We start from the raw sequence: 14,156 nt of genomic DNA, 5'->3' as shown, positions 1-14,156 counted from the left end.
AGTACCAACTATGAAATTGTATTCCCTCCCCTCAATTTTTAATTTGTAGACATCTACAAACTCTTGTCAAATGATCTGGGATCTAGCCCATTTATAGTAAATTATTGCCTCAAAAACACTGCTATTTTAGATAGCTGTCTTTTCTAAATGAGTTCTAAAACTGAACTATTCCTGACGCTTAAGGTTTACTCTCAATCACCGAACCAATTTCTATCTGAATTCTAGCCAGTAATGGAAGGGGGGGGCATTTTTCACATTCATACCTGAAGATATTTCACAAATACAGATCAATACAGGTAGCTAGAAAACCAATTCCATTGTATACTATATTAACAAGTGATTCCTGACTTTTCCTGGCCAGATGCGCTTTTTTGTTTTGTTTTTGGTTTTGTTTATGTTTTTGTTTTTGTTAAGAAGGCCCAATATCATATAGGACTTTGTATTTTTAAAAAAATTTAGGGGGGATCCCTGGGTGGCACAGCGGTTTGGCGCCTGCCTTTCGCCCAGGGCACGATCCTGGAGACCCGGGATCAAATCCCACATCGGGCTCCCGGTGCATGGAGCCTGCTTCTCCCTCTGCCTGTGTCTCTGCCTCTCTCTCTCTCTCTCTCTCTCTCTGTGACTATCATAAATAAATAAATTTAAAAAAAAAATTAAAATAAAAAAAAAATTTAGGGTATGCCTGACTAACTCAAATGGTAGAGAGCATGTGATTCTTGATCTCATGGTCATGAGTTCAAGCCCCACAATGGGTAAGCAGCCCACTTAAAAAATATATGTAAAATTTTAAAAAATTAACTAAAACAGATTTAATTCACCACAGAGGAGCTATGAGAGAAAAATAGGATTGGTAAAATACAGTGTAATTTCTTTAAAAAGATTTGAGAGGGAAAAAAAAAATCAACATAGAATAGCATATGGAGGGGTAAATATCAAGTGGAACCCAGAATAGAAGTCTAATTCATTCCTAGTCCTTAGGAAGATCCAGAAAATAAGAAGTAGGACTAGGTAAACCTAATACCTAGGTACATACTATAAGGCATCTGTTCCTTAATCACATGATGGCCAATGCTTCCTTTAAAAAATACAAAACAGGGCAGCCTGGGTGGCTCAGCGGTTTAGCGCTGCCTTCAGCCCAGGACGTGATCCTGGAGTCCCAGGATGGAGTCGCATGTCAGGCTCCCTGCATGGAGTCTGCTTCTCCCTCTGCCTGTGTCTCTGCCTTTCTGCATCTCTGTGTCTCTCATGAATAAACAAATAAAATATTTTTTAAAAAAAATATAGAACATCTGGTAAAGAAGACCTGGAATTGGTCCTGGCCTCCATCACTTATCAGCTAAGTAACCCTGAAGGAGCTGCTTAACCTCTTTGAGACTTGCATTATCCTCATGTGTTTAAAAAACACTTTAAGGGGCATCTAGGTGGCTCAGTGGTTGAGTGTCTACCTTTGGCTCAGGTCATGATCCCGGGGTCCTGGGATCCAGTCTGGCATCGGACTCCACACAGGGAGCCTGCTTCTCCCTCTGCCTATGTCTCTGCCTCTCTCTCTGTGTGTCTGTCATGAATAAATAAAAAAATAACATTTTAGGGAGAGACTGTAAAAACATTCCTCACAGACCTACTAAGGGCAAAGACAACCTATGGAAAAAAGAGCTTTATACTGTTCCCAAAAACTAAATTCAGTTACTGCTCATTTTTTTATAGAAAAAAATATATACGACAGACATGGTCTGTTTGGAGATCTGAATCTACCACACAGACAGGGGTAAATGGGTAGAGTAGAGGCCAGAGAGCCTTTGAGAGATGTGGATGGGAAGCACCAGAGGAACATCTCAGGAAGTGGTAATACCTTGAAGCCCATCCCCAAAATTGGGACAGGGCTTTTTGGTCATTGCATTTAGGAGCCCCTCTCAATGGCCAGACCCCTGCCTCTGCTCCTCTTCACCCTTTCTCCATATTCCTTTCCTCTTCCTTGATTTCATCTCCCCTCACACTACCCTTCTGCCTCCCCTCTATCCCTCTCTATCGCCTTTTCTCTTCCCTTCCTAGCCTTCTGCCTTACTTCATTACAACATGGAACTGAAAAGAATTTTAAATATTCATTTATCCTATTCTTAATTTAAAATCGAGAGGGTTCAGACATGTATATATTCACCAAAAGACATGTACTATAATATTCCCAGCAGCACTTTTCATGAAAGACAGAAACTCAGAACTACCTAAATGTCCTTCAATAGCAGAACAGGGAAACTGGTATGTTCACACAGTGGAACACTCCACTCCTTCCTCAGCCAGGAGAAGGAATATATCTGCAACGGTACAGAATCTCACAAACATGATGCCAAACCAAAGAAGCCAGACACAAAATGCCATTTTGGGGATACAAATTCCACTTATATTAGGTTTTTTTAAGAAGGCAAAACCAACTTCTGCTTTTAGAAGGCAGGATGGTGGTTATTCTGTGCCTGATGGGAGGGGGAGCACACCAGAAGATGTGTGAGGTGCTGGTAATGTTCCTTTTCTTTTAGGTCCCAATTACACAAATGTGTTCAGTTTCTGGTAACCCTCTGAGTAATATATATAGGATTAGAAGCACTTTTCTAAATATATACCATACTTCAATAAAAAGGTTTTAATCGGGATCCCTGGGTGGCGCAGCGGTTTGGCGCCTGCCTTTGGCCCAGGGCGCGATCCGGGAGACCCTGGATCGAATCCCACGTCGGGCTCCCGGTGCATGGAGCCTGCTTCTCCCTCTGCCTGTGTCTCTGCCTCTCTCTCTCTCTCTGTGTGACTGTCATAAGTAAATAAAAATTTAAAAAAAAAAAAAACTGCCAAGTCTTTAAAAAAAAAAAAGGTTTTAATCAAGGAGGTTAAACCTTTAATGTCCAGAGGAAGAGAATAGCAACAACTAACCACTTCTTAGCTGATTATTTTTTTCTACCCCAAAAGACAGCTGTGACACAGCCCTGACTTGGAACTATGAAATCTACTTTCAGATTCCCAACTTTATGCTGACTATGCTTCTACTATGTACCAGGTTCTATGTGAGGTACTGAGGATACAGCTGCAATGCCAGATGAGGCCCCTGCCTTCTTTGAGAAAACAAATAAATATAGACATACATATAAAAATAAAAGCTTGAGATTGGCAAGAGGACAGAGCCTGGGATGGAGCAAAACATGGGAGACCTGCTTTTGATGGAATGGTCTAGTTAGGCAACCCTGAACAAGTCACTTAACTTACTTGAGTCTCAGCTACCTCATCTGCCTTAAGGGGATTATTATAAGGATTAAGTATGATAATATCTCTCAAAGCACTTATATTACAATAATAGCATTATGAATGATAATAGCTCTTATTATTGCCCTTACTGCTTAATATAGAGTTGTTGAGTTAACCAATGTCAGCATGATCTATGCACTAATACAGTAATATTAACAATGAATAATATTTTATAGGTCACTAATTCTCAATTAAAAGGCTTCTACTCTTGGTAGAAGCAGGTCTATCAATTAATGGCTCTCTTCTCCTTCTAAAGCAGTGTTACCCATACAAAAGCCTGGCTCAAATTCAGCACAGCCCTCTCTCACCTTTAAAGAAAATCAAAAAAAAAAAAAAAAAAAAAAAAAAAAAAAAATTAAGAAAATCAAGCACAAGGAGACAGTGCTAAGAGAGGGGCTGGCCAGAGAAGTGATATCAGCATCTCAGAGATCAAATTAACCAACCAAAGAAATGTATATGAAGGACTGTACTTTAATTTATTATAGCACTTTCTTGGTGCTGACCACAATGAGTCAAGGTTCCTAATTAAAGGACCTTGTAATTAAGATGCAGTTACAGAATTAAAATCAAACAAACAAAACAAAAACAAATTCAGGGGAAAGCTGCAGAGCTATATAATCAGAGACTCAGTTTCTTTTTTCTTTTTTTAAAGATTTCATTTATTCATTCATGAGAGACACAGAGAGAGAGAGAGAGAGGCAGAGACATAGGCAGAGGGAGAAGCAGGCTCCTCGCAGGGAGCCAGATGTGGGACTCAATCCCGGGACCCGAGATCACACTCCGAGCGTAAAGCAGACGCTCAACCAGTGACCCACCCAGGCATCCCAGAAGCTCGGTTACAAATCCTGGCATTGCCACAGAATAGCTTGGGACCCTCACCTGGACATTTCAAGACCCATTCCTCACTTGTAACATGAGGTTGCTAAAATCTATACTTCATGTGGCAATGTGAGATTTCAGTAGGTAACAGACGTAATATGCCAAGGACAGGATCTGGTGCGGCAGCTAATATTCCTACTACCGTTATTGTGATTATTTTATAGGTAGAAGGCCACTAAAAGCCACTGGCATAGAGTCTAAACTGTCTGCAGATGTTTGTTCCCTCTGTTCTCAACTGCTATTCTCTCAGCCCTACACCAAACAGTATATATTCAGATACATTTACAGTAAAAGAGTGAAAATAGTGTGAATGCAAATCTATGTTCTTATACACACTGAAAAGGGAAAAAAGCCTCTTTGAGTTTTAAGACCCTCAGCTGTTTCTAAAACCGTGAGGGCGCTCCACCCATGTATTCTGGCTTAAATCTGGGGGCAGATTCCTATACAGAAGCTATTTTCATAAGAATTTACGGTTCAAAAATAAGTTCACAATTTCAGTACTATTTTAACTTTTCTCACAGTACTTAACTAGTTTGCCTCCTCAGCCAAAAGCTTAAATCAAGCATGAATTGGGGGGAAAAAAACTCCAATCGTCAAATGTGAAAGATTGCTAGCCTTTTCCATAAGGTCAGGAATAAGACAAGGATGCCTGTTTTTACCACTTCTGCTCAAAATAGTACTGAAACTCCTAACCAGAGCAATTAGGCAAGAAAATGAAATAAAAAGCATCCAAAAGGTAGAAGAAAAAATATGTTCGCAGAGGACATGATCTTACAGAAAACCCTGAAGAGTCCACAAACACACACATTCACACACAATCAGAACTAATAAATTCAGCAAAGTTGCAGGATACATGATCATGGAAAAATCAGTTGCTTTTCTATATACACTAACAATGAACAATCTGGAAAGAAAATTATAAAACATCCCATTTATAATAGTATTAAAAAGACAGATGCCTGGGTGGCTCAATCAGCTGAGTGTCTGACTTCGGCTTGGATCATGATCCCAAGGTCCTGGCATTGAGTCCTGCACTGGGCTCCTTGCTCAGCAGGGAGCCTGCTTCTCCCTTTGCCTGCAGTTCCCTCTGCTTGTAAACATTTGCTTGCTCTCTCTCTATCTCTCTATCTCTCTCTCTCTCTGATAAATAAATAAATAAAAATCTTTCTTAAAAAAAATTTTAAAAGAGCTCTTCCGGCGCCGCGTTCCATCCCGCGCCTCCACCTTCCACCAGCGCCGGCTGTCCGCGGGACCCTCGCGGCGCCGGAGCCCACAAAGTCGGGCCCCAACGGGGACCTGGCCTTGCCGGTGGAGGCGGGCGCGGAAGGCGAGGACGACGGCTTCGGGGAAGCAGAATATGCTGCCATCAACTCCATGTTGGACCAGATCAACTCCTGTCTAGACCACCTAGAGGAGAAGAATGACCACCTCCATGCCCACCTCCAGGAGCTGCTTGAGTCCAACTGGCAGACACGCCTTGAGTTCCAGCAACAGCTTGGGGAGGCCCCTCCTGATGCCAGTCCTTAGGTTTTGGGAGCTCCCAGCCAGCCCCAACCCTGCCTCCCTGGGCTAGGCTCTGGCCTAGGCACTCACCACCTGGCTTCAACACCTGCTCAGGGGCTGGCCTACAGGTCCCCCAGTGGGTCTGCCTGCCTTGGACACCCTTCTGTTACTCCCCTTGGCATGCCTGGGCCAGCCCCCAACATCCGACATCCCCTCCCGGGATCAGGTGTGGGCCCTCCACCCACCCACCCTGCCTGCCTGCCCAATTCTGGGGCACTCTTCACTCTGCCCAGGCCTTGAACGTCCACATTAAACGGGTATCCAACAACAACAACAACAACAACAACAACAATTTTAAAAGAATAAAATACTCAGGAATAAACTTAACCTAGAGGGCAAGGGTTAGATACAGTAGACTCTACTTATCCACCGGAAATACATTCCAAGACCCCCAGCAGATGCCTGAAACCACAGATAGTACCAAACCCTATGTATATTCTTTTCTTTATATATATATGATAAAGTTTAATTTATAAGGTAAGTACTGTAAAAGATTAATAACAAAAACTAATGAGAAAAAGGAACTGTAACACATTCACATAAAAGTTATGCAAATGTGGTCTCTCTCTCTCAAATACCTTACCATACTGCACTCACCCTACTGCTTGTAATGATGTTAGATGATAAAATACCTACATGATGAGATGAAGTGAGGTGAACAAGGTAGGCATCATGAGGTAGCATTAAGCTACTACTGATCTAACAACATGTCAAGAGGAGGATCACCTGCTTCTGGACCATAGTTGACTGCAGGTAACTGAAACCATGGAAAGCAAAACCACATAAAAAAAAGAATACTGTACTCAAAACTACTCAAAACTACACTGCTGAAAAAAATTAAAGAAAACACAGGTAAATGGGAAGACATCCTGTGTTCATTGATGACTTAATACTGTTCAATGGTGATACCACCCAAAAGAGTCTATTGATTCAAAACAATCCCTATCAAAATCTCAACAACAAACTGCAGAAATAGAAAAAGCCATCCTAAGATTCATATGGAAGGTCAATGGATCCTGAATAGCCAAAACAATCTGTCAAAAGAAGAACAACGATGAAAGTCTCACACTTCCCGATATCAAAACCTACTACCAAAGCTAAAGTAATCAAAAGACTGTGGAATGGGCATAAAGACAGACCAACTAAATACAGAGCCCAGAAATAAATCTTCAAATATATGGTCAAATAATTTCAACAATAGTGCCAAAACCATTCAATGGAGGAAAAGACTATCTTTTCAACAAATACTGTTGTGAAAACTGGATATCCACATGCAAAAACTTTGAATTAAAAATTCAAAATGGATCAAAGACCTAACCAGAAGAGCTAAAATGATAAAGCCCCTAAAAGAAAACATAGGGGAAAAGCTTCAAGACATTGGATTTGGCAATAATTTATTGGATATGACACCAAAGGGATAGGCAACAAAAACAAAATTAATAAGCTGGACTTCATCAAAAGTAAAAATATTGTGCATCAGAGGATATTATCAAAAGAATTAAAAGGCAACCCATGGAATGGGAAAAGATATTTTCAAATCATATATTTGATAAGGAATTGATTATCTAGACTATACAAAGAACTCCTACAACTCACTACCAACAACACAATTAAAAATAGGCAAAGGGGGATCCCTGGGTGGCGCAGCGGTTTGGCGCCTGCCTTTGGCCCAGGGCGCGATCCTGGAGATCCGGGATCGAATCCCATGTCAGGCTCCCGGTGCATGGAGCCTGCTTCTCCCTCTGCCTGTGTCTCTGCCTCTCTCTCTCTCACTGTGTGCCTATCATGAATAAATAAAAATTAAAAAAAAAAAAAAATAGGCAAAGGACTCAAATAGACATTTCTCAAAAGCAGATATGCAAATGGTCACTAAGCACCTGAAGAGATGCTCAATGTCACTGGTCATTAGGAAAATGCAAAATCACAATGATACACCTCTTCACATCCATTAGGATAACTACAAATTTTTTTTTATTTTAAAAACACAAAGAAAACGTTTAAAAACCAACAAGCATTGGTGAGAATGTGGAAAATCTGGAACCCTTGTGCATTACTGGTTGCAATATAAAATGATGCAGCCACTGAGGAAAATGCTATGGTGATTCCTCAAAAAATTAAACATAGAATTACCATATGATCTGGTGATTCTACTTCTGGGTATATGGCCAAAAGAACTGAAAACAGGGACTCCAACAGATGTCTGGACACCTACCTTTTCAGCAGCACTACTCATAATAGTCAAATGGTGCAAGCAACCCAAGTATCCATCGACGGGTAAATGGAAAAACAAAATGTGGTATATACATACAATAGAATATTATTCAGGGGCATCTGGGTGGCTCAGTGGTTGAGCGTCTGCCTTCTGCTCAGGTCATGATCTCGGGGTCATATGCTTGCTTCTCCGTCTGTCTATGTCTCTTCCTCTCTCTGTGTGTGTATCTCATGAATAAATAAATAAAATCTTTTTTAAAAAATGGAATATTGGGATGCCTGGGTGGCTCAGCAGTTGAGCGTCTGCCTTTGGCTCAGGGCCTAATCCTGGGGTCCAGGATCGAGTCCCACATTGGGCTCCTGCAGGAAGCCTGCTTCTCCCTCTGTCTGTGTCTCTGCCTCTCTCTCTCTCTCTCGCTTTCTCATGAACAAATAAATAAAATCTTTAAAAAAATAGAATATTATTCAGGCTTAAAAAGGAATGAGATGTTGACATATGCTACGACATGGCAAAACCTTAGAAACATTATGCTAAGTGAAATAAGCCAGTCATAAAGGAACAAATACTGCATAATTCACTTATACGAGGTACTTAAAGTAGTCAAGAAATAAAACAGTGATTTCCTTCCAGGACACCGAGGTAGCTCAGTGGTTGAGCGTCTGCCTTGGGCTTAGGGTGTGATCCCGGTGTCCTAGGATGAGTCCCACATCAGGCTCCCCAAAGGGAGCCTGCTTCTCCCTCTGCCTATGTCTCTGCCTCTATGTCTCTCATGAATAAATTTTTAAAAATAGTGATTTCCAGGGGTGGGGGAAAGGACGAACGGGGAGTTATTATTTAATGGCATAGAGTTTCAGTTTTGCAAGATTATAAAGATTCTAGAGATAAACGATGGTGATGGCTACACAACAACATGCATATACTTAATACCATTGAACCGTACACATAAAAACGATGCACGTGGTAAATAATATGTATGTTTTACCATATTATAAGAAAAGTATGTGCTAAGCCCCAAAATGAATCTACATGTTAATAATTTACTGAAACACGAAATTTTTAAATTTTTTTTTAGATTAAAAAAGTCTAAGTAGTCCATAGATGGAAAAAACAATCATTGTGAGGGCATTGTACCTACTTCACAGAAGAACTTCAAAACATTCTCCTAAACTTCCACTTGACTCAAGAGCTCTTATCGATAAATTGGCAAGAGCAAAGGTTGAGATGAAAACTATTTCAGAAAACAAAAAGGATACATTTTTCAAAAAGTCAAGAGAAGCAAGGCCAACGGGAAAAACAACTTTCATCACATGCCATCAGAAAGATAACCACATTACTCAGGAAATGGGGCCCTGAAAGGAAGATTACAAAACTATTTCTCAAGAATAGGGCACCAGAAAGCAAGATTATTCAAGTATCATGGAAGTTAAAAAGGGGGCTGTCTACATGGGCATAGAGGTCCTTTAACACATAAGTAAGAGCTCAGGATTAGTTAATTTTCAGTCTTGAAACAAACTTATTAACATGTGCTTATCAACATGAACTAAAAGAGCCCCGCTATTCTTCTAATCTTAAAGAGCTCTGTAAATTTGTCATTCTAATTAAACAGAAACCAGTCAAAAAACACCACCTTAAAATTGCATAGAATACGGGAGACAAAAGATAACAGTACAGAGTGATTTTTTTGTTCCCTTGATTAGTACAAAGTAGAGCTAGGAATCAATTAAATGAATCTTCCATCTCCTTTCATTTACACATTAGACTGGCTACTTCCCTTCGCCTCTTCCTCTCCCCAACTTCCATACCAAACAAAGTCATTCTGAAATGAAGTCACTGCAGGGCATGAAAAGTCCAAGATTCATAATCATCTAAAACTGCAAAGCCAGATCTCTCCCAGCATTCATCACTCTAGTCTCTGTGGGAAGACTGTGGAATCCTAGCACAAGTTCCTAAGGTCAATGATTTCAGAGTTTACTGACCCAAGGCCAATACCAACCCTTTGACTTTTTCCAAAAAAAATCCTAACTACAAAATAAGTGAAAGCTCTCTGAAATGTTAAAAGACCCATTAACTGTTTAATTAACATTATTGACATTACTACATTATACTATTATAATCAGAAGGCAGCTGGACAGGCAAGCTACCTGAGTTAAAGATCTAAGAAGAAAATACTATGCACTAGAGCATGAGGAATAGAGGAATTTATATTTCTCTGAGTTTAAAAAAAAAAAAAAAAAAGGAAGTAATTTCTGGAGGATAAACTGGATACTGTAACAGAAGACAAAATATCAACACTGTGCACTGTTCACTGTGTTTCTAGATGTTGTGGTGCCTAGATAAGCACCTCGAGCCCTAGCCAAAATTCTGCCCTGTAGCATTCACAACCCCACCCATCCACTGCCCATACTAGCTCTCCACCCTCCAACAGAGCTCCCCACTTTAGTGGAGGCTAAAGATGCAGGCTTCTTCAACCCACTGTTGAAAACTGTTGCATGTCTCTGCTCAATAAAGCCAAGGTTCAATCTCTAATAACTATTGAAAAGAGAATCTGTTAAAAAAGAAGTTGACATTTCCAAGCCCATTCTTTCTTCTACCTAATCAAAATTTTTTAAAGATTTTATTAATTTATTCATGAGAGACACAGAGAGGCAGAGACATAGGCAGGTGCCCCTCTTCATCACTTCTACAGCAGGTGGATCTACTTTGAAATGTTTGATTAGGGGGCACCTGGGTGGCTCAGTGGTTGAGCCTCTGCCTTCGGCTCAGGTCATGATCCCAGGGTCCTGGGATCAAGTCCCACATCAGGCTCCCCACAAGGAGCCTGCTTCTCCTGCTGTCTATGTCTCTGCCTCTCTCTGTGTCTCTTATGAATAAATAAATAAAATCTTTTTTTAAAAAAAATGAGCTGGTCAGTTCTGCTGGCCTCTCATTGGCTCATGCATGCAGCTGCATTCAGCAAATAGGTTGGCTTGGGGCCAAACTGAGCTGGGGCAGCTGGAGCACTAGCCATGCAGGTCAGTGTCTCTCTGGGAGACCAGAACCAAGAAGAAGAATACATCAAATGTATCAGAAATCTTAAAATTTATATACTCTGACCCAAAAGTTAGAATTTTGCTGACACATAGGAATATACACATCCATACAGACACTTCTATTTTTTTATAGCCCCAGAGAAAAGATCTCCAGGTAATTAATCTGGCAATCATCTAATAAAAAGGCCAAGGTGCTATATGATCACACTACAGTGAAGCTCAGTAGTTAAGAAATCCACCTATGCACAAAAAGCTTCAAGTTCACATTTTACATTCTCCCTCAATAGGCATAGACAGCCAAGAATCATCAGTTTGAGTAAAGTGACCAAAACAGAGAACACAGGATATAGAGAAAATCTTTTAAAACCAGAGTCAATTATACCTCAATTTTAAAAACAAACAATTCTTAATATCCTCACAGAGAAGAGGAGGCACTGCATCCATGAAACTACAACAATATATATGTTGAGGGTCCCCAATATTACAGACCAAGGCCTTCCAAATTTGAAGGGAAGATAATTTGCAACCTAGACTTTTATACCTGCCCAAATTATCAATCAAGTTTAAAAGTAGAATAAACACATTTCAGACTTTGAGGAATTCAAAAAATAAACCTTCTCTTTTCCCTTTCTTGGGATACTACTGGAGTGCATGTTCCAATAAAGCAAGAGGGAAAAACAAGAAAGCAAGATATGAGATTCAACAGAGGAAAGAGGCAAAAGACAACCTACAATGATAACTGCATGGCAGACGCAGACAATAATCAATTCAAATAAAAGCAGTTCCTCCACCCATCTTTCCCATCTCAGTTGACTGCCTAACCATCCTACCCACTTGCTCAAGTTAAGAAGAAAGAAGTCATTCTTGATTCTCTCTCAAACCCCAAATTCAATATCCTCATGTTTTTACCTTCTAACTAGTTTATATTCACCTCCTTCCACCTGCATTGCCCCCATCATATTCTAAGACACCATCATCTGTCACATGGCCTAGTGTTCAAATGGACACCTAACTAATCTACCTTATCCTCCACAAGCCTCTTTCTATATAACAACCATGATTTTTTTAATATAAATTAGATCATGTCATTCTGCTTAAAATCTTTCAATAACTCCTCATTCCACCCAGAATAAAACCCAAGTTTCCTAATATAGCCCACCAGGCTCTGCATAATCTGGCCCCTGACTATCTTTAGAATCTCATTTCCCTCTCACGGTCTCTCACTACATTCCAACACTCAGTGGCCTTGCAGATCCTTGAACATGTAAAGCTTTCTCCTGCCTTTACACATAGTATTATTCCCTTTTTTACATCAATTTTCCCAGCTCTTCACATTGAATTATTCTCATCTTTCATGATTCAACTTAAATGTCATTTTCTCAGAGAGCTTTCCTGACCATTAATTCTCAATTAGTCCTTCATCAGGTCAGTTTCCCTTCATTTCCTTTTCTCAATGAGTTAAAAAGAAGAGTTTTTTTTTTTTTTTAAAGATTTTATATATTTATTCATGATAGTCACAGAGAGAGAGAGAGAGAGAGAGGCAGAGACACAGGCAGAGAGAGAAGCGGGCTCCATGCAGGGAGCCCGATGTGGGATTCGATCCCGGGTCTCCAGGATCGCGCCCTGGGCCAAAGGCAGGCGCCAAACCGCTGCGCCACCCAGGGATCCCAAAAAGAAGAGTTTTTAACTGAATTTGCAAATGTCCTAATAGGATGGTTATGCAACTATTTAAATGAGGTTATCAAAAAGTATCTAGAGGGGTGCCTGGGTGGCTCAGTCAGTTAAGCAAGCATCTGCCTTTGGCTCAGGTCATGATCCCAGGGTCCTAGGATTGGGCCTCCTTTCTCCCTCTGCCTCTTCCTGCCACTCCCCCAGCTTGTGCTCTGTCAAATAAATAAAATCTTAAAAAAAAAAAAATATGTAGAATATATGGGTGAGACAATTTTTAAGAATCAAAACAAGATGGATGAATTTTCCTATATTATGCCATAGCATAAAGTTGTAATAGTTAAGACAGTGTGCAACTGGCATAAGGACAATGAGGCTGACAGATCAAACAGAAACAGATCCACATATGACATAAACTTGACACGAGAGGTAGCATTGCAGATCCACAGCCAAAGGATGACCTTTTCAATAAATGATGGTAGGACAACCAATGATCTGTACGAAGAAAAAAACTATATCCCTATCTCACAACATATTTTATAGAAAAAGTTTCTTTTTTTTTTAATTTATTTATTTATTCAGAGAGAGCGAGAGGCAGAGACTCAGGCAGAGGGAAGCAGGCTCCATGCAGGAAGCCCGACGTGGGACTTGACCCCAGGTCTCCAGGATCACACCCCAGGCTGCAGGCGGCGCTAAACCGCTGCGCCACCAGGGCTGCCCTAGAAAAACTTCCTATTTGAAAACCAAAAAAGGAAAACTTTAAAATCCTTACAGGAAGATAGATATATGACTTTTGTGTCAGAATTTCTTGAAAAGCTCCCTCTCTCTCACAAACACACACACATACACACACACACACAGCGTAAATCTAAAAACGAAAATAGAGATCCCTGGGCGGCGCAGCGGTTTGGCGCCTGCCTTTGGTCCAGGGTGCGATCCTGGAGACCCAGGATCGAATCCCACGTCAGGCTCCCGATGCATAGAGCCTGCTTCTCCCTCTGCCTGTGTCTCTGCCTCTCTCTCTCTCTCTCTGTGACTATCATAAATAAATTTTTTTAAAAAATTTTTTAATAAATAAATAAATAAAAACGAAAATACTTTTAAAAAAATAAAAACTAAAAAAAATTTTAAAAATAAAAAAATAATAAAAATAATTTAAAAAATTTTTAAATTTAAAAAATAAAAAATAAAATAAATAAACTAATAAATAAATAAATAAATAATAAAAACGAAAATACTAATATATTTGACTTCATTAAAATTAAAAATTCTGGGCAACAGTAGCATCAAATTAAGATGCTAAAAAATAAATAAAAATTAAGATGCTATACACCACAGACTGAATGCAGATATTTGTAATACAAACAACTGCTAGTTATATGTATAAAAGGCTAGTTTCCAAAATACACAAAGAATGATTTAAAATCTATACAAAACTACAAACAACCCACTTAAAAGATGGGCAAAGGATATTCCTAAAAGAAGAAACCTGAATAGGTGATAAAGATTTGAAAGATTCTTCA

At 39.9% G+C, this 14,156-nt stretch overlaps 2 protein-coding genes across 14 annotated transcripts in view; one reads left to right on the top strand and one right to left on the bottom strand.

Annotated features, from left to right (window-relative positions):
* The window catches only part of BABAM2 (BRISC and BRCA1 A complex member 2), a 449,505-nt gene that overhangs the window by 379,068 nt on the left and 56,281 nt on the right, over nt 1-14,156 (bottom strand). The gene's annotated exons all lie outside the window — the stretch shown is intronic.
* On the top strand, nt 1,770-5,824 carry LOC112664608 (bublin coiled-coil protein-like). The gene is made up of 2 exons (XM_049096045.1): nt 1,770-1,842; nt 5,327-5,824. The coding sequence occupies exons 1-2, from the start codon at nt 1,770-1,772 to the stop codon at nt 5,686-5,688; spliced, it is 435 nt and encodes a 144-aa protein (XP_048952002.1). The 3' UTR covers nt 5,689-5,824.

This window comes from Canis lupus, chromosome 17 (genome assembly GCF_003254725.2).
Source record: "Canis lupus dingo isolate Sandy chromosome 17, ASM325472v2, whole genome shotgun sequence".
In the NCBI taxonomy this organism is placed as follows: domain Eukaryota; kingdom Metazoa; phylum Chordata; class Mammalia; order Carnivora; family Canidae; genus Canis; species Canis lupus.
The sequence above is the reverse complement of the archived record's forward strand: the minus strand, read 5'-3'. Positions and strand labels throughout refer to the sequence as shown.

Excerpts from the sequence above, each read along its gene's own strand:
- LOC112664608 (XM_049096045.1), top strand. The coding sequence starts at position 1,770 with ATGGGTAGAGTAGAGGCCAGAGAGCCTTTGAGAGATGTGGATGGGAAG. Across the intron at positions 1,843-5,326 it reads GAGGAACATCTCAGGAAGTG|TTCTTAAAAAAAATTTTAAA; the intron begins GTAATACCTTGA and ends AAATAAAAATCT.